The sequence below is a fragment of the Diorhabda carinulata genome, chromosome 9 (assembly GCF_026250575.1).
Source record: "Diorhabda carinulata isolate Delta chromosome 9, icDioCari1.1, whole genome shotgun sequence".
Lineage (NCBI taxonomy): Eukaryota > Metazoa > Arthropoda > Insecta > Coleoptera > Chrysomelidae > Diorhabda > Diorhabda carinulata.
The window spans coordinates 22,592,516-22,613,376 of record NC_079468.1 but is presented as its reverse complement, the minus strand read 5'-3'; the positions used below and the strand labels follow the sequence as shown (position 1 = coordinate 22,613,376).

The window sequence follows — 20,861 nt, the reverse complement described above, 5'->3', positions numbered from 1 at the left end:
TTAGCAGTTCGAAACATTTAAAAGTTCGATCTTTAAAGAAACTCAATTTGTTTTGAATTTTCTTCGGGGAAAATTTAGCTGTTTCTATATTTTCACATTTTGTATATTTTGCATGTGTTTTCCGATCATCTGTTTTGGGTTTTGTTGACTTCAATACTTCTGTCTTAGTACTATGTAGCATGATCTTCCCATAGTACTTTTCCCATTATCCTGTACATTGGATGAAATATAAATTGATTTATTAAATATTTTGATAAAGACTTGAAGTAAAGTCGAAACGTCAAATTTTATCTTCCAAAAATGATTAAAAAAAACTAATTTTGAAACAGATCTAAAATCAAGAACATTAATTTATATCAAAAGGCCTAAGAAATGAGAAATTTATAATGATGCCTACAATAAAGATCTAGAAGGATTTGATAATCATTGTTAAATGAAAAAAAATGTAATTGATGATACTCAATAGAATTGATTCTAAATAGAAAATGTTCTAATAACAAAAATTAATTTTTCCTTAGTCGTTACATCTCAAATATGTAGCTGTACTTAATCAATCAAATTATTTGTAGTTTTATTAGAATTTAAAAAAATAGAATTATAAATTTTATTTAAATTATTTAGGTCTTTTTTAGCTTTTTCGTTTTTATGAAGGTGAATCATTTCTTTTTCGTATATTAGATTCCGTTCCAATAATTTCCGAATCTTTATAAACGCAGTTTTATTTTTTCTATCGTATTGATGACCTTTTAGTCTATTTTCTGAAAATTGGGAGGTCTGCCCTATGTAAACAGCATCACAATTAGTACAAGGCACTTGTTACACCAAAAAACAAAAGAAATAATATTGTCAGTGTCAATTTCATATTTTATTAATGACTTAAAGAAAAGTAGAAACGTCAAATTTTATCTTTCTTTCAAAAATTTAAAAAAAAACTAATTTTAAAACAGAAGGGATCTAAAATCAAGAACATTAAGATGCTTTAATATATATCAAAAGGTCTAAGAAATTTCTATATCAAATTTATTGAATTTTTTTGGGAAAATAAGTATTAAATTACGTTTCAATTCTTAACAAATAGTTACTCAAATATACGAAACCGAATAGCATAAAACTTTTACAATATTCGACATTTTTTCCATGAAAAAATTGATAAATTATGTGGAAAATTATTGATGAACTAAAAAAATCATGGAATCTCGAAAAGATGTATTTGAATGTTCGAGCAAATCAAAATCCATGTAGTTATATACTTTTTTTAAAACCAGTACTTTTCGTTTGGTCAAAGTATATAAGAAAAATATGAAAACTTTAAAAATTCTTCCTCATCTGTACTGAATGTGCACTAATCAATTACTAATTAGATCTCAAAGACTTCGATTCAATCAGGGAACCAGAAACATTCTCTTCCAAATTTTTTTTGAAATGCTTCGGTTCAGTGAAGGGTTTCCGTTCCCTTCTCTAAGTGTGTCAGCTCCTAATAATCCTTCGTGTATCTTAAATGATATTTTCCTTCAAAATTCTTCTCTTCGTTGTGCTTAGTATCGTGGTAGATGCTGAGTTTTATTCTTTTCCGTACTCTTCATCAAGAGATTAAAGAAATACATAAATATTCAAAAAGTTAACTCCTTGATTATTATTTTGAAGCCATCTTAGTACATTTTCTCCCAATTCGAAACGGTTTTTAATGAATTCAGCTTATTTTATATAAAATTTGTACATTATTGAAAACGTCTTACTGCAGTTTAATAAAATTTGAGTGAAATAAATTAGGAAAAAAGCTTATCATTCAAAAGAATTTTATAGTAGATTAGTTGATTAAATTACTATCAGGGTATATTCCAACGGGTAGTTCTGAAACCAAAACGGGTCGCTCTGAAATTGAACTCATTGTAATCAACACAACAATAAAAAATTAGAAACGACGAATCTTCAAAGCTGGTTATTTTACATTCTTGTATTGTGATGACTCCGTCGAAGACCCTATGAAACCAATCCTGATCCTCAGGACAATTTTTAACGCGTCTTTTTTCTTATTCATCCATTCCACGATTGCTGGTCTAGGGTCTAGGTATAGTCTAGGCATAAATTTTCAGTTTCAAGCAACATTTTTGATGAGCTAATCAGTCGTTCAACATCAGCACTGTCAGACTTAGCAGCTGCAACACTTTAGTAATATTTTAGAGGTAAATCGTAAATTTAAATCTTAAGCAATCATTTTGTGCAAGTTTTTCAATGACCAAACGATGTAAACTACCTCAATTTTTGCACAGAATAGACATAGAGAAGCTGGTACGAATATTAATTACTTTATCTGGATTTTCGGATTATTTTGGGAATGAATTCCCAAAATGTAAAATTATAAGGCTAGAGTTTCTTTTGAACTCTAGTATCTAATTAAAAATCACACATCTTCGCTTTGATTTCCAATCCCAAACATTTTCTACGTTGTCTTGTAGTAGAAATGCGTTTTGCAATTAGTTGATCCGAAATTTCATCCTTTTTTCTCGCCTTTTTCATTTATTCTTTAGATATTTCTCAAATATCTAAAGCTTTTGAGCTTCTCAACAAGTTTATTGCCCTCCTCGTTACATTTGATTTCAGAATAACCGCCAACCTAAACCAAAACCACCTTGTCTTAATCACGTGGGAGTTTGAAGCTTGGAACGGATCGAGATGTAAAGTTTTTTACCACATTACATTTCCACACATCTCAAACTCGCATTTGAGCTTAAAAACCATATCATGTGATCTTTTTTTCTGCTTAGTTTCATGGTAAAAGCCTCGTTGATGTTTATAGGATCCGAGTTGGATTAAAATAATTTGTTTGAGATATGAAATATTCATTAATAAAATATCTTCAACATAAACGTTTATTGTAAGCATGAGCAAAGCTTAGCATCCTGTAAACTTTCTCGAAAAAAAAAAAAAAAGGAATTATGGTATGTATGCATGTTTTTATTTCCTTTATATCTAATTCTAAACTCAATATAAAGAAATATATCAATTTAAAAGAATAAAACAAAACCAAATAAAAGTCTTACAAGCGTTGCATGACAAATAGCACCGTTTATTAGCACGGTATTTTGGAAAAAACATATCACTATAATCAACACGTAGAATTTGATTCTTCCCCAATTTCTCTATTTCTCTCTATGTACGTCTGTGTGTTTGCTTTTGGAATTTATTTTCACATATTCCCTTGCATTGGATACTTGACCTCCACCAACAAACTTCGCAAATAGTGAAAATTTGGAGCTTTGTAGTCATTAATTGTTACTACTTCTTTTAAATTTGAAAAATCGGAAACTTTCTGATTGTAACTCTAGAATAAAATTAAAAAAAGTAATAAATTACTTTCATAAACTGAATGATATGTTAGCGAATCTGTACAAATTTTATTTTTGGTAACAAGTCGAGTATCTAAGGATCTTTCGGTAAAACGAATAATCTTTTTGTGATATAATCTAATGTAAGGGAGATACTATATGAAACTTGTAAAATTTCCAGGTTTTTTTGTAATCCCTTCATTTCACACAGTTGATTTAAACGATAATACAAAAAAAAACTGTTGATTGAATTGTGAAAAATAACGATTTTACTTGAAAAAATATTAAATTCCACTAATATGATTAAAAAATCTTTCTAAATGCATCTAATTTATGTATAAAAGAAAACTCATTCAACTTAAGGACACGTGGAACATTATATACGGAAAAGGAAACAAAGATATAACACAAATATTGAACTTAATGTTCTCGAGAACATTCTGGAACATTTTTATATCACAGTTCCAGCTTGAAAGATTCTATTCATTAATAGATGTTTGCGATCACTTCTGACCATTTTATCCTGTCTCTGGTGGTATAAATCAAATCTTCTGTGGCTCTCATCCCTATCCAATTTTTAATCTTCTGGAACCTGTTTATGCCCAATCTCTTTCTTCCCTTTATCTTTTTTCCATCAGGAGTTGAGACAATGGTATCACATATCCCAGGTATGATGTTTTCCTACGTTTTCTCTTCCTATTTTCCTTTAATTACTTATTTTTATGTTTTTTAGTATTTACAAGCTTTCGTCTACAAATTTTAACAAATTTTTTTGTAATTTTATAATTTCGTCGTTGATTTTTTTGCCGTCCATGGAACTCTCAAAATTATTTGGTACATCCACACCTCAAACGCCTCCAATCTGTTCATGGTGTTAACTTTCAGTGTCCAGCTAATAGCACGGATCACATGTAGCATTTTGTGAATCTTATTCTGAGGTTTCACGCTTCTTGCTTTTTCTATCCGGCACTTGAGGTCAGATCACCAGTATTCACATTACCAGCTTTCCAGATAGTTAAATTTTCTTATCCTTTAGTTTGACATACTGAAACTCATTTAATTTGCGGATGATTACTAGGAATTTTGTCTTTTCCATGTTGATATCGATTCCCAAAAGCCGACTGTGTATTCCAACAATGTCCAGGAGCCTTTAGAGCTCATTGTTGATCCAATTGCCATTTACTTTGATTGTTTACCCTCGAGGGCTTCTTGAAATACGTTTTCCGAATAAAGGTTAAACAGGAGTGTCCCTGCCAACACGTTTTCCGGCCCTTTGAACTTTAGTTGTTAACTCTAGCTGCAACTGGTTCCAGTCTATTGCCAAGTTGCTTCAGTATTCGAACGAGTTTATGGTGTTGCACTCGGTCAAAACCTTTTTCGTAATCTATAAAACACATAACTACATCTTTCTTCTGGTCGTAGATGGTTTAAAACAGTACTTGGACTGCAAGTAGTGCTTTTCTCGAATGGTGATCTTTTATAAATCCGAATTTAGACGCATCAAGTTAAGAGTTCAGTTCATTTTAGCAGCAATGGTAAACTTAATTCGACTGAGTTGTCTTAGAAAGTATTGAAGACCGTAGTAGACAATAATTTGATGATAAGGGGGGCTAAGATCGAATCATGACACGGTGCACATGTTGGTATATCGTTTAATCAACTGCTGTGTGTATAGACGAACAATAGACAAGTGACCAAAACATCTTTTTTATTATACAGTGTATTTCTCTATGAAATCCTCCAATTACTTCTACTTTTTATCAAAATCCTATCAGCCCTGTTGGAATGAAAGTAAAGAAGCAAATTCTTTTGATATTTACCCAATTAATTGGCGGTTTATATCCAATAATCGAATTCTACAACAAATTCCGCGTATTTTTCATTCGTTTATTTTAGTATATTATCTTCAAATAAGGGTTGGAGGAAAGTGGGAAATTTGTAATGAAAAAATGCCTGTAAGTCCGGCTCTGCTTAGCAGATTTTGATCAAATTGATGTTGTTTGGAAAAGCTTTGTTCGGGCAATACAAATATATAAATTCTAAGCGATTTAATTAAAAATGTGAATGCTAGAGGGCGTTGTTTAACATGTTAACATGAAAATAGCGAAAACCTCATGTCGATATCTTTTTTATATTTCGAGATATCTTAAGAAATGTGTAAACGGCGAGAATAGACTAAAACTGCGCAGAATTGGTCCACTAGTAGTGGACCTAAAATTCTGAAAATAATTCTTAAGTTCTGATATAATCACTTGTTTATTGTTCTTTTTTTTTTGACAAAATTACCTGTTACTAATTTTTCTTATCGTTCTGTAGGTGGTCGCCTTCGTTGCGCTTAACAGCAGCCGGAGAAGGGCAACTGGCTGAATTTATAGAAGGTCTCGGTCCTGGACAGTTAGTTGGAAGACAAGTTTTAGGATCACCTTCGTTAGGAGATATTCAATTAGCCCTTTGTCATCAAAAAGGCTTTCTGGAAGTAGAAGTTGTTAGAGCAAGAGATCTTCAAGCCAGACCAGGTTCGAAGGTTCTACCAGGTACGTAAAATCATCAAAAACGTCAACGTATTGAGATTTAACTAATTCTTATGATATTTAACAGCGACTAATTCTTGTTGATTGTACGGATACTGAATAAAAATCTATTACTGATTATTTGCCTTCAATAGATTTACATGTTTATGGTTTTATTTTTTATTAATAACAATAAAAGTTTTTAGATCAATTTCAGGTCTCAAAAATGGCGAACGAGAAGGGTTAAACTGTATTTTAAAATTTGGGTGGATTGCTTTCTTAACTTTGGCGAAGGCGAAGGTGATACGTTTAAATGATTTCGATGACTTTAATGAGGTGGATAACTGTTAAAGTGAGAGTTGTGAAGAAAGATAAAACTTTTATCACTGTTCAATAGACACTTTTAGACTTATATCCTAGGAATCTAAGTACCTACAGATCTAAATATTAAAAATTTATTTTGATTGGGCATTATTTTTTTTTTTTGTTCTTACGAATATATCAACTTCAATTTCAGCTCCTAACAAGTCTTGACGAAGAGATTGATTTATGAGTTGTAATTTTATATGCGCCAGAGGCTTCAAAATATGATCGATTTTCAAAATCGATTAATTCATTCCTAACATTATGTGAAACTCAAAAAGAATGCAAGGAATTCCGATAAACATTTCACATAATTGTATTAAAATACTCTATCAATTTTTGGTTGATTTTATTATTTTCTGGTGTTGTCAGCTTTTGAACAAATTTGGTTTAAACCTCTTTCTGATAGTTTCTAATAGATTTCAACTATCTCCTGATACTTTTCGATCACAAGTTGGATGTGTATGTGAAATTTGAACCATTTTATTACAATTTCTAATAGATTTCAACGATTTATTGGAATTTTCTTACAAATTTTAACAATTTCTTGGCAGTGTCCTAACAGATCCTGATTCAAACCATTTTATGTCATTTTTCGTCTATCAAAACCTGTTGCTTGTCAAATTTAAACCATTTCCTGACAATATCTCATTGATTTGAACCATTTATTGACAGTTTATTACTAATTTCACTAATTTTTTTACTAATTTTAACAATTTCTTGGCGGTGTCTTAACAGATCCTGATTGAAACCATTTCCAGACAGTTTCTAATACATTTCAACCATTTTCTGTCATTTTTCGTCTATCAAAACTTGTTGCTTTTCAAATTTAAACCATTTTCTGACAATATCTCATTGATTTGAACTATTTATTGACGGTTTATTACCAATTTCAGCAATTTTCTTACTAATTTTAATATTTTCTTTGCAGTGTCCTAACAGATCCTGATTCAAACCATTTTCTGTCATTTTTCGTCTATCAAAACTTGTTGCTTTTCAAATTTAAACCATTTTCTGACAATATCTCATTGATTTGAACTATTTATTGACGGTTTATTACCAATTTCAGCAATTTTCTTACTAATTTTAATATTTTCTTTGCAGTGTCCTAACAGATCCTGATTCAAACCATTTTCTGTCATTTTTCGTCTATCAAAACTTGTTGCTTTTCAAATTTAAACCATTTTCTGACAATATCTCATTGATTTGAACTATTTATTGACGGTTTATTACCAATTTCAGCAATTTTCTTACTAATTTTAATATTTTCTTTGCAGTGTCCTAACAGATCCTGATTCAAACCATTTTCTGTCATTTTTCGTCTATCAAAACCTGTTGCATGTCAAATTTAAACCATTTCCTGACAATATCTCATTGATTTGAACCATTTATTGACAGTTTATTACTAATTTCACTAATTTTTTTACTAATTTTAACAATTTCTTGGCGGTGTCTTAACAGATCCTGATTGAAACCATTTCCAGACAGTTTCTAATACATTTCAACCATTTTCTGTCATTTTTCGTCTATCAAAACTTGTTGCTTTTCAAATTTAAACCATTTTCTGACAATATCTCATTGATTTGAACTATTTATTGACGGTTTATTACCAATTTCAGCAATTTTCTTACTAATTTTAATATTTTCTTTGCAGTGTCCTAACAGATCCTGATTCAAACCATTTTCTGTCATTTTTCGTCTATCAAAACTTGTTGCTTTTCAAATTTAAACCATTTTCTGACAATATCTCATTGATTTGAACTATTTATTGACGGTTTATTATCAATTTCAGCAATTTTCTTACTAATTTTAATATTTTCTTTGCAGTGTCCTAACAGATCCTGATTCAAACCATTTTCTGTCATTTTTCGTCTATCAAAACCTATTGCTTGTCAAGTTTGAACCATTTTTTGACAATATCTCATTGATTTGTACCATTTATTGACGGTTTATTACTAATTTCAGCAATTTTTTTTACTAATTTTAACAATTTCTTGGCAGTGTCCTAACAGATCCTGATTAAAACCATTTTCAGACAGTTTCTAATACATTTCAACCGTTTTCTGTCATTTTTCGTCTATCAAAACCTATTGCTTGTCAAGTTTGAACCATTTTTTGACAATATCTCATTGATTTGTACCATTTATTGACGGTTTATTACTAATTTCAGCAATTTTTTTTACTAATTTTAACAATTTCTTGGCAGTGTCCTAACAGATCCTGATTAAAACCATTTTCAGACAGTTTCTAATACATTTCAACCGTTTTCTGTCATTTTTCGTCTATCAAAACCTATTGCTTGTCAAGTTTGAACCATTTTTTGACAATATCTCATTGATTTGAACCATATATTGACAGTTTATTACTAATTTCAGCAATTTTTTTACTAATTTTAACAATTTCTTGGCAGTGTCCTAACAGATCCTGATTAAAACCATTTTCAGACAGTTTCTAATACATTTCAACCATTTTCTGTCATTTTTCGTCTATCAAAACCTGTTGCTTGTCAAGTTGAAACCATTTTTTGACAATATCTTATTGATTTGAACCATTTATTGACAGTTTATTATTAATTTCAGCAATTTTCTTACTAATTTTAACATTTTCTTGGCGGTGTCTTAACAGATCCTGATTCAAACCATTTCCAATCAATTTCAGTCATTTTTTAATAGTTTCGCATCAAACTCTGGTTGTTTAGTATAAGTTAAAACTATTCTATTACAATTTCTAATAGATTCTTTATTGTCAGTTTCTTAATAATTTTTTGGAAATTTTCTAACAGATATTTGTTCTAACCATTTCCTGATTGATAATTATAGATTTCAACCATTTATTTCAACCGATTTATTCTTCAAGAAAAATCTAGTTCCATGACGTTTTTTTTGATCGACATCCTTCTTTAGAAAAAAAATCTACTGTTTCGGCCGTAGAGCTGATACTTATAAGTTTAGGTAGGTTCAGTTGGAATTTCTGGATTCGTTTGTAATATTTATACTGAACATACGCTATCACATCAACACCCACAAGTTTTATCTTCAGTCTCTGAAGACGATAACTTGGTTATCGAAACGCGCCTCAGACAGTGATCCTCAATAATTTCCAGAAGCAAATTTTATTTGTTATGAATGATTATTTTTAGTTATAACCAATCAGGGATTATATATTTAATAACAAATATTGACTTGTGCTAATAATAAAGGCATTAGTAACGATAACAACTGTATCATTAATATTAATAATGTTTTCTCTCACTTTTCAGCTCCTTATGTGAAAGTATACTTAGTTAACGGTAAAAAATGTATAGCGAAAGCGAAAACAACTACTGCAAGGAGAACCTTAGATCCTTGGTACCAACAACAGTTAGCTTTTAAGGAAAATACTCAAGGCTGTATATTGCAAGTGAGTACCAATGATTCGTTCATTTCATAACCCAAGTTCTATTCACACATATAAGAATATGAAATACTTAATCTCTCAGTGAAGGATGCGTTTCGTATATTACACAGTCAAAAGCAGTCTTGAAACACACAAAGACAAAAAAGAAACATGTGAACGTGATGTTTGAACATCTTGCAACGGGTCTAATCTATCATTATAATGGATAACACTTCCTGTCATAGTCGAAGAAGTCCAGTAGAAAATTTTTGACCTGAGGACATAACCATTCATCTAAATTATACGGAGGAATGTTTATAATTAATTTATAAATGGATCATTGTTTGTTATGACGCGTTATTATATTATTCTGTTAGTTAAATCATGAACAAAAGAATTAATATTAGGATATCCCGACATTGTAATTTTCCATTATGTAATAATAACATAGACCTTCAAAAAGTAAATGATGGTAATGATATTGGAATTATCACAAACTTTGGATGCGATAAATCAGTTACTATTAATTTATATTCTATTTGTTTACGTTTGAAATAAATAGAAAAGTCACTGCGTTACAAAATTTATTTCGATTTCGTTGGTAATAACTAGTTTATAAACTGATTGCGCGTTCTGAAAAAATGTTTCCGTGATGGAATTTCAAGTGTGACCGGTCTCAATAGTGTTAGTTTAACGCATACAACACCACAAAAAGCCGCCAAAGTTATTGCTTCAATCGAAAATTCACTTGGTCAGAGAACTGTTGCTAGAAAATCGGATATGACCCGCGCGGCGATTCGAAGAGTTTACCAGCGTTATTTGGAGATTGTATCCTTTCGTAGTCGACCAGGGGAACAGACAGAAGGCGATTTATAACCGCTCATATTAATACCGTTCAAAGATAACGACAGTTCCGTGAGGAATAGTCTGTGGACCGTAATACGAAGGCTGCAGGAAAATAACCTGACTACTAAAACACCTGCGATTGATCCAAAACTTACAAAAGTGTACCGAAGACCAAAAGAGCGATTTGCAGATTCAATACAGAATTTACTAGTTTTTTGCTGTTAGGTTTTGAAGCCTTAGTTATCTCTATTCTCATTTTCCAAAGTACAAACTCATGATCGCTTCCAGAATTGTCGTTGGAAGTTTTTACATCTAATATTGTTTGAGGGGTAACTTCCCTGTTAGTGATAAGGTAATTGTTGCCCTATTGTACGTTGGCAAGTGTATTTATACCTCATGTCACCTACAGATTAAAAGCCTCATAATGATCTTTCAGCTCTACATCAGTTTTTATAATAATCAACTTTTCAATCAAAAAAATTTGTCTTCATCACAATTACTGTAAGTACAAACAAAAGTTCTAGCACCCTCACCCCTTAACAAGCACTATTGCTCCCCACGTGTTTCCAGGATAGTTTAACTGATGAACAAATCGATGCCGAAGAGTTAGTGACAAACATGCAGATGAAACTAATGAAATAATTGGAGTTATAACAAAAAATATTAATGATCCATCGATAATAGAATGTAAATGATTGCTTTTGATGTTTCAGGTGACGGTATGGGGTGACTACGGTAGATTAGAAGGAAAGAAAATCTTCATGGGTGTGGCCCAAATAATGCTCGACGACTTAAATTTGAAAAATATCGTCGAAGGCTGGTACAAATTATTCGGAACGACTTCCCTGGTTAGTGGCGCACCCTCTATTGGTCTATCTAGTCGCGGATCTTCGGCTAGTCTTGATTCTATCAAATTATAACCTAAATTACACCCTTCGTCACTCATTACCACATGAGTGAAAACACGTTATTTTGTTTTTTTGCTCGTTTCCACTACTAACCTTTAGCACCTTTTTCATGTCATTTAATCACAAAAGTTTTCACCGATGGTATCCTCCACAACATGAATAGGTAGGATTCAATATTAGCCTTTCCGAATGCTTATACTAATATTAACATTTCCTTTGGAATTGATCGAGAAAATTGATTATTTAAATTAAAAAAAAATCGAAAAATTTGATAATACAGGGAGACCTATGAATTTTTCCACTTTTGTAACTGGTCTAGCGTATATACTGCGTTAGGAGAGGGATTGTGGTGGTGTCTTGTTTTTTGGAAATCTAGTCATGGAATTTTGTTAAATAATTATACAAAAACAATGCTTCCTATGTCATTAATCGAGTGTATTACCAATTGCACTATAATAATCAGTCTCAAAGGTTAAATTTGATTAAATCGTGGGGTAAAAACTTGAAAAAATCGACACGGGCAGCCACTGATGTCTTTAATAGTTTTTTCTTATGGGGTTTTTTTTAAAAGTCTAGGTGAATGAACCAAGAATCCTCCGATTGAATAGGAAAATTCGTCAAGATATGGGCATCATAGGCTACAAAGGTCAGGTTAGAGGAGCGTCAACTTTAGTTACAAAGTGTTTCCTTTTTTTTTTTGGTCGCAATTTCAAAATTGCATCCGGATATTTCCAGACAACAAACGGTTCAGCACAATTTTGCATAAACTACATAGGACTGCGATATTTAAATTGTGGTTGTGCCATGTTTCTGTCAAAATTTCACATAAATCTGTCAAATTAGTTTCTAAAGAAAACTGTTGTCGTTGTTCTGTAAATTTGGAAAACGTGAAAAAACAAATTACACATGAAGACCACAGGGAAAAGAAAACATTGACATAACAATGTTCTGGTGTGCGATAAATTTAATGAAAGTCTTAGTAAATTTAAACAATCTAGAAAAAAGGAAGTCGAAGAACGAAAAGTGATTATTCCAAGGCCAAGGTCTTATAACCTCTCAGCCTGTAACTCGACATCGCACTGGAAAGCCTGAAAATGATCTTCACGCTTACTCTTATTCGTATAAGCTTAATATAATGGTTCCTGTATGCTATAAAGCCTTTTAATCATTACGAGGAATTTCTGCCAAGCAGATACAAACTTTGCCGAAAGCAACAGGAAGTGCCCCAAAAGACATGCTTGGAAAACGTAGCTTGAGTGCTAACAAGCTTTGAGAATAAACCTGCATATATTATTATAAATGCTTTGTCGATATGACTAAAGCTTTCGACATAGTGAGATTGAATAATGTCTTAAATATTGAGAGGAAGGGGATATAATCATTCTTGATCTGCTAGGCAGACTATTTTGTCGTTATCACCAATACTGAATCATCAATACCGAAAAGACCAAATGTCCAGTGACTTCTGGAGAACCAATACGTTGTAAGTTGGATATCGACTCCACAGCTATCGATCAAGAGAGTCAGTTTAAATACCGCGGAAATAACTATTCATGGAAACTTTTTCAACACATTTGGAGATGGCTGAAAAATATTGTTTGGATGAACCCTATCATATTCCCTGTATATTACCAGCAAAATGAAATAATCTATATTAATAAATCCTAAGCGGGTCATGATGAATACTTTTGCAACGCTTAAACGTCAAGCTATTTTCATAGTTTGTTTGTTTGTTTGATATGTTAGCTTTTGTTTTTTTTTTGGTCGCTTCCAGACAACCGACAATTGAAAAAAAAACCGTTAATTTGAGATATATGAATTTACTAACGAAGTCCCCTCAATTTAAAAGCGTAGAATCCAATGGCGAAGAGAAAAATAGGGGTTGCCGTTTGAAAAAATTAAGTTTTTATATAACGAAATTCGGCACCATTTTCTGAACACCCTATATAAATTGTTATCAATGTTTTCACAGATTTTGAAAGCTGTAAATGTTATTTGTCCAAATCCCAAAAATATTAGACCTGACGCACTTAGAAATATAATTTTTTTAGTTGAGGGCTGCGTGTAACCAAAAATTTCGAAAATGTGAAATAATTAAAAAATGGTGGACTTTTGGCATACGATGCCTTATATAAAGTTATATTGAAATTTCGCGGAGATTATAAAAATTTAATAAAAACCATAGCATTTGATTTAAAATAACGAAGTTTGGGTCCACTTCCGGTATAACCGGAAGTTTCAGAGAACTGAAATTATTTTAGCCGAAACGAGCATTTCGGAAAATCCATGTAAGCAAATTTTCAGAACACTAGTCGCAGTACTTTGCCATATACATATCGATTCAGCTCGTCGTGAATGACCCTGTACAGTGAAATGAAATTTTGGGGTTAAAAAGTGTTGTAACATGCTGAAAATTGGCACACATTTGATAGACAAGATGCATTTGAAGAAAAAAAAAATAGTTTACCGAAAAAATGTTGGCGGAAGGTAGAAAAATTTCGTATAAGAAAATGCACTTCTGATTATGCGTTGGATACAGTTATACAATGAAAGTTTGATGGATTATCTACAAAAACAATCGAAACTAAATCGAAAGCCATAATGTTAGATTGCTTTCTCAATTTTTCGCCATTATGGGATTGCTTCTGTACGGGAAAACAAACCCTGATAACTTTGTTGAAAGCCATTATATAAACAAACATCAAAGTACATTGTGTTTCCCATAACCTCCAGGTTATTATTCAAACAAAGTTTTTTGTAACGCCAACTGTTTTTTAATTAGTTTTGTATGAGGAAAAGTAGGAAATCAAAAAGAGGTCTAAAAGAATAGCCATCATCTAGTGCTTGTACCCAAAACGTACAAGAGTTATTATCTATAGACTTATTTCAGCGAGTGAATTTCTCTCGATTTATTTCACGTCGGAATATCCACTTTCTAACTACTCGACATTTTAAACGTTAATTATCTCACCATTTCTGATGGGAATTATCGGGATCTATAGTTAAGTGATACAAAGTTTCCCTTATTTTAACCTCCTTTACCTAATTTTTGTCTTATATTAATGTGACTGTGAAGACTTGCCTACATAATTCCCAGTTATTTTTGTATTCGTTAAGATTTATTGTACACTGACCGCTCTTAATGGGAACCAACGTCATAGTTAAGTGAATCCAAGTGTCTCTTAGATATTTGAAGTTCCATTAACGTATGAAATTACTTTTTATATTGATGTGACTCTAGCGAAAGTTTTGTAATAAATCTGAAAACACTTGATATTTCCGAAACAGTACAAGAAAGGACGTTGTACATGAATTATGTGTAATAGTAAATATCTAAGCGTTTTTCGATCACACCTCGTAATCAAATTGTAGTTTCTCAATACTACATTTTACTTTCTATTCTAAATAAGACCTAAATACATAACTTGGAGATATATAATAGATTTTGTTAAGCACGTAACAAGCCTTGAGCAAATTTCTTTGGTTCAATCTCATTAAGTTACTGCTAAACACCATTTATTAAAAATTTCTTATGGTAAATGCAATTCCATTAAAACTTGTATAATATATAAATAAGGAAATGTTAATATTTTATTTGTAATTATCTTCCCTTCACTATTTGCATAATCGTTGTGTTGCTTTGCTACGGGGAGACGCTTGTTTTACAAAAAAAAAAATTGAAAAAACTTCTTTGCCCAATATTGTTTATAAATTGTATAATATTTTTCTTATTTTCAGTGAGAAGAATCATCCTTCATTTTTTATATAGATAAGGATTAACATTTTTTCAAAAGTGCTTAAAAGACGCTATGAATTAAACACCTTTACACGCTACTTTGTGAGTAAACAAAACTGAAAAAAATATGAAAGAAAACGTAGTGTAGAAAAAAGCCGAAATAGATCCAGATTAGTGTAACCGAAATGAACAGTGTAGATACGCGCACAGCTCTAATATAATAGTGTCAAATAGTGTCACAGGAAATCATAACTAAGTATGAATTATATACCCAGATTGTCCAGAAAATACACAAGATTAAATCTTCAATTATCAAGATATATTCACTATTTTTATGCTATATAACAAAGAAATACTCTGATTATTGTCTTTACAAACTTTCTATTCTCAACTAGACTGCCATATTTCAATTTCAAGTCTATTTTTCGAAGAAAACTAGTAAACTAAAACATTTTCACGCATAGAGCACGTGATCAGGGTTTAAACGTCAGGACCGCACTTCGCACTTAAGAAATAATTTACTGATTAATAATTCTTCTTCTTACGACGCTGATTCGCTTCGGAAGTTTGCGATACAAATGGCTATTGTCGCACGAGAAACCGCAGCTCTGAAAGAAAATTTCTGTCCGAGTCATCTGCGCCTTGATTGTCGTGTGTATTTATCCATTTGCTGTAGGATCTCTTTGTTTGTCTTATGTTTCGTCCAAGATATCCGCAGCAATCGTACATTTCGAACGCATCAATTTTCATCTTTGTTGCCGCATCCAAGGTCCAACCAATTCGCATCAGTCCAGAAGAAGCTTTCTGGTCCGGAGCTCCAAGCTGAGGTTGCGATTTGCTAAAAGTGTCCTCATGTTGTTCAAAGTTTTCCGCGCTTGCTCGATTCTTGATCTGATTTCGAGTTTTTTCGTCGCGTTGGTATCTTAGAGATGACACTTGTTCAATGAACTAACTCTCCATGGAGTCTTAGCGTGTCGTTTCTTTGTAGTTTTGAGAATACCATCTATAAATAATCATATACAATTATTATTACAAAAATATTAAATATAAACGTCTATATCTGCATTTGCATACCAGTGACAATTTTGATTTTGGCTTCGAACTTTTCCTGGACATGCTCAATATAGTTTTTTCCCAAATCAAGTGTAATTCTCTAATGGCTTCAGGAAAAATTTGAGTGTAGTCACTTTAAGAAGATACTACCAAAAACTTTGTCTTTTTAGAAGCAACTTCAACAGTCTTGTCATCATTTTTCACATTTCACAGGAGGAGTATAGCTAATGACAACAATTTCATCATCTTATCTAACGGTTTCTTCAGAGATACGGCGCTCGCCTCTGCCGCGCGGTTTTTCATTGGTGGTTTATTATGTTTGAACCAATAACGACCCGTATTTCGCCCGGGATGTTCTCGTGCTGATCACATACTGATCATTGTGTTGGTTTACTATTTTTCTCCGATAAATAGATTTTAGCTGTGAAATTGAAATGTTTTTCGACCTTTTAGTGGTACTATTACCAAAATATTTAATAATCAACGCATCTTAACGTTAAATTCATAGTAGTTTTCAATTTTATACTAAATTTGAGTGAAAACTGTTGTTACTATGCTAGATTATTTATTTTTTCCCTTGTAACTTATCGTTTATCTATATAAATACGCAGTTATTTAATATTCTCTTTGGAATTTATGTATTAAAGCAGTTTCTGGTCTATAATTGTCCTGATCTAGTTATGAGTGAAAGGACCCTGCAAGACGTAAACCAAAAACACACATGCAGCCAAAGACCGAAACTTATGAGTATTTCTTCATGTAAATTTCTTATTTCTTGGACCTTTTGATGTATTAATGCTTCTAAATGTTTGGATTTTGACATTTCGTCTTTCTTTAAAGAAATATTAAAAAAAAACTAATTTGTAAACGGAAGAAACCTAAAAGCAACAACATTTAGATTTATTTATATGTATATAGCATCTAACTTGGTCGTATTGGATTAATTAATGATATTAATAGAATCAATATCTATGATAAAATCAGTTCAACGAAATAGTATTAAGTTCAAAAATATAAAAGATCCTGTTGATCTTATTATCGCCAAAGTTTATCAGTATTAGCAGTCTTTTTCGAAAATTATAAGCATAATTTTTCAAAAAAAAAAAAATTAAATTATTCTGGACAATCTGTAAACGTTTGAAGCGACCAAATAAGAACAATCTGATAGTTTCTGATCTGAAATTTTTGTATTAAAACATTTAGTGAAAGTAACACATTTTTCAAAATTTTATGGTATGTACAATGTACACGTTTTGAGAGTATCATTTTGACTTTATTTTCAAAAAGTGAAGTATCAAGCTGACATGTAGACATTTTATATGATTATTAGTAATTCAGTATTCATAATTGAAAACTACATTCATGTAGCCAATGTTTTTAGTCTTACTTTTCGTTATTTTGTGTTATTTTGAAAAAAACCATCACACAATTTTTGTTCATAACTTTATTAATAGTGTGTAATATTTTGTACTTTCTTTGGCGGATTTTAAATTATTCAAAGGCAAAAAATAGCCGGTTGAGTGAAAATTGGCAAACAATTTCTCAATAAGATGCATTTGGAGAGAAAAACTGAAAAAGGGTTAGCGCAGGACAAAAAAATTTTTCATTTCTTTATTATAATTTGAATACCGAAACTTTGAACTCAAAACTTTCTCAAGAGATTGAAAGTTTATTAAATTTTCTACAAAAAATATCTGTTGCACTTTTTGCGTACAATTAGTCTTTTTCTCACAAAAAGAGATTGAAACCCGGGATGTAAAGTTTCCAAACTTTGTTTAGTTGAAAATCAACAAGTGTGTCATGTTTCTGGAAAATCTGGAAGAACAAAAAAATTTCAAATTGAGCAACAAAACAAAACGTATTTTTGGTGATGCCCAATTAGACCGAGAGCTTGAAATTTACAAAAATCTTTATTTTCACGTCATCTACTTACTACGGAATTTTTCGCATCAAATCCCAGAACACCCTGTGTGCTGTTAATAGACAAATATCATCCTCGATTTCAAATCCTCCAGTTCTCAAACAGGCTCCAGATTATCTGCTGATTATCCAATCTATCACAGTATTAAACAGATAGTCCGTACTCTTTCAATATTTTTCTCTATTGATCGAGTCAATTGCTTTTTTAAAGTCTATAAAATTTAACCAGATATCTTTATTCTGCTCTTTCGTTTGTTTCAATATTAATTAACCAGTACTGCGGTGGATTTCCGAAAAAAATCGATTGGAAAATGAACTGGAGGTCTCGACAGGCAAAACAGATTTTGGTGAAGTTATTAAAAAGCCTGTTTTCAATCGCGATTTATTAGAAAAGGACTAATTATACGCGAAAAGGATAAAACTTCTTTTTTGTAGGAAATTTAATAAACTTTTATTCGGTATGAAAAATTTCGTCCTGTATTCAAATTATAATAAAAAAAATCAATTTTTAATTTTAAATTCAAACTTCAGGCAGCAATTTTTGGTCGAATAATTTATGCCAAACTTGAAACTGTTTTCACCCCAAAATCTCGATCTACTGTACTTAATAATGTCGAATATCGTGGTGGACTGTTTTCTTTGGCCCCCCTATTTAATTAATTTATTATTAATGTCTGTAATAAGACTGAATACTTTTGAATATTATTGAAAAATTAATACAAAAATTTCATACGAATCATCACAGTCGCTTTATTTAAAAAAAAAAATGCTTCATTGGAATTGAACTCGCTTTATTACTTGGAACATATACGAGGACTTAAGGTAATGTTGATGATTATGTAAAATATATATTTAACAAAATGACATAGAATTGTATATGAAACCTTTAATGTAACATATAGATATACTTAAATTGTTGAACTGCATGTGATAATAATATTATGTTGGCTGTTCGAATTCCCCAAGCTTATAAAGAAAAATAAAAAAAAATATCCTCCGATCCAGAAAAAAAAATAAGTAATGTTAATCATATTATTTTTAATAAGAAGACATTATACGCGCCCGAACGAATCACAAATAAGCTCGAAATTTTAGATAAAACGAGCGATTTTATTCTGACGGGAAATTTAGTTGTTCAAAATAACATTTTCGTTGAACAAATTCGTACAAATCAATAAGAAAAAGTTAATAACAAAGGCAATTCGATTTGCGTTTCAGACATCATTACCTCCAGCTCAGTTAAGAGTCGATTATATTAACCGGCGAGCTTACACAAATAATAAGCTTACCTGGAAAACGCTTTTAGATACTAATAATAATAATAATAATAATAATAATTGAAATCAGCAGTTATTTTATAATATAAACTGTTCAATTAGTTACGAAAAGAACTTTCACACAGATTAATTTGTGTCTTGTAGTGCGAAACATTGTTATTAATAAACTTTTGACGGTATTCATCACGAAAAACCATAAATGGAAGAACAAATTTCCGTCCAGGTCATGTTCTATTGAACATTTTAAAAAGGTAATGTCGACGAGATATACAATAAAGAGGTGTAGCTATTAAGTAAAAAGACTAGTAAGCATGTCCAAAAGGTTAACGACTGTCATCTCCTAAAGCCTACTCTTTCGAATGCGATGTCTGCTGTGACTGTAGTCAAACCAGTGTAGCCGTTGCCTTCGTTTGTATACACGCAGTCGTTTTGTGCAACGGGTTGTCATGAAATTTCACAAGACACTTGAAAAAACTGCTACTGCAACTTATATTACAGTATGGCGATGAATTCTTGTTCAAAATGACAATGAAGATGATACACAAAGAAAATAATGACAAATAATGTGTGGCGGCAAATTCTACATGACAATTTTAACATGCGACAACTGTGTGTGAAATTAATGCCTCATTTCGCACTGTCCGTTAAGTGGTTTCAGCAAAGTACAACATACCAATTTTAGTTCACCACCTTATCGCCGGATCTGGCACCGTGCGACTTTTACCCCGTTTCTAAGATCAAATCTTCATTCAAACGTAAAATAATTGAGCCTGTTGAAGCAGTGATTGACAGGAAGACTTCCTGCACTGTTTCGAGCAATAAAAAATTCACATGGAGTGGTGTTGGGAAAAGAAAAGGAATGGAGAATGAAAGTCTCGTTATTTAATAGCCATAACTCGTGAAAATGGTGACAAAATGCATATAGTTGATAACAAATGATACAGAAGACAAAATAAAATACGAAGATACAAGGAAAGAATGACAAGATGACAAAATAAGAAAGATAGGGAAAGAAAGAATAACAGATAGTGGTTTGGTTCAATTTAATCGACTCTTAATTAGAGAAAGCATCGTAATAATCTGGATAATTAACAAGATAATACCGTGTAGCAATTAAATAGTCTGTAAAATCATTACTTTGAATCAAATTATTCAAGATGAAACTCAATTAATTTCACTACAATTGCTCCGAAAAAAAATGTTTCAGTATAAATGTTTTATATTGAAATAAATCAATTAACTGCTAATCATATTTCAACCTTCCAATTTTCTCTAGCTCATTTAAGGAAGTGATAAAATTTTTTGCCAATTAACATATTTTCTTGTGGGTTTTTATGAATTACTTCAGTTGTTTCTACTATTATCTTTATATATTGTACAGAACATCGAGTTGAAAGTATGTCGAATTTTTTAAGAAAAAGAAATCTTTCATTGTCAACATTTGAGTGTTCTATTTATTAATATATACAGAGTGTTTCTTAAATCACAATACATTCTCACAGTTTTTGTAAAAAACGTATCGAACCAACCAAACTTCTAAAACTCGA

The 20,861-nt window shown here is 31.3% G+C and overlaps 1 protein-coding gene across 4 annotated transcripts in view; it reads left to right on the top strand.

The window, feature by feature from the left end:
* LOC130898210 (regulating synaptic membrane exocytosis protein 2) overlaps positions 1–20,170 on the top strand; it is a 68,844-nt gene extending 48,674 nt beyond the window's left edge. For 3 of the 4 annotated variants that reach the window (XM_057807315.1, XM_057807314.1, XM_057807316.1), the window contains 4 exons: positions 5,643–5,860; positions 9,459–9,598; positions 11,134–11,268; positions 15,067–20,170. In XM_057807315.1, the coding sequence (XP_057663298.1) occupies positions 5,643–5,860; positions 9,459–9,598; positions 11,134–11,268; positions 15,067–15,069 (496 nt within the window). In that variant the 3' untranslated portion in view covers positions 15,070–20,170. Of the gene's footprint in view, positions 1–5,642; positions 5,861–9,458; positions 9,599–11,133; positions 11,492–15,066 lie in introns of all 4 variants that reach the window. The other variant, XR_009059848.1, reaches the window with a different exon arrangement.
* Positions 20,171–20,861: the final 691 nt, after the last annotated feature.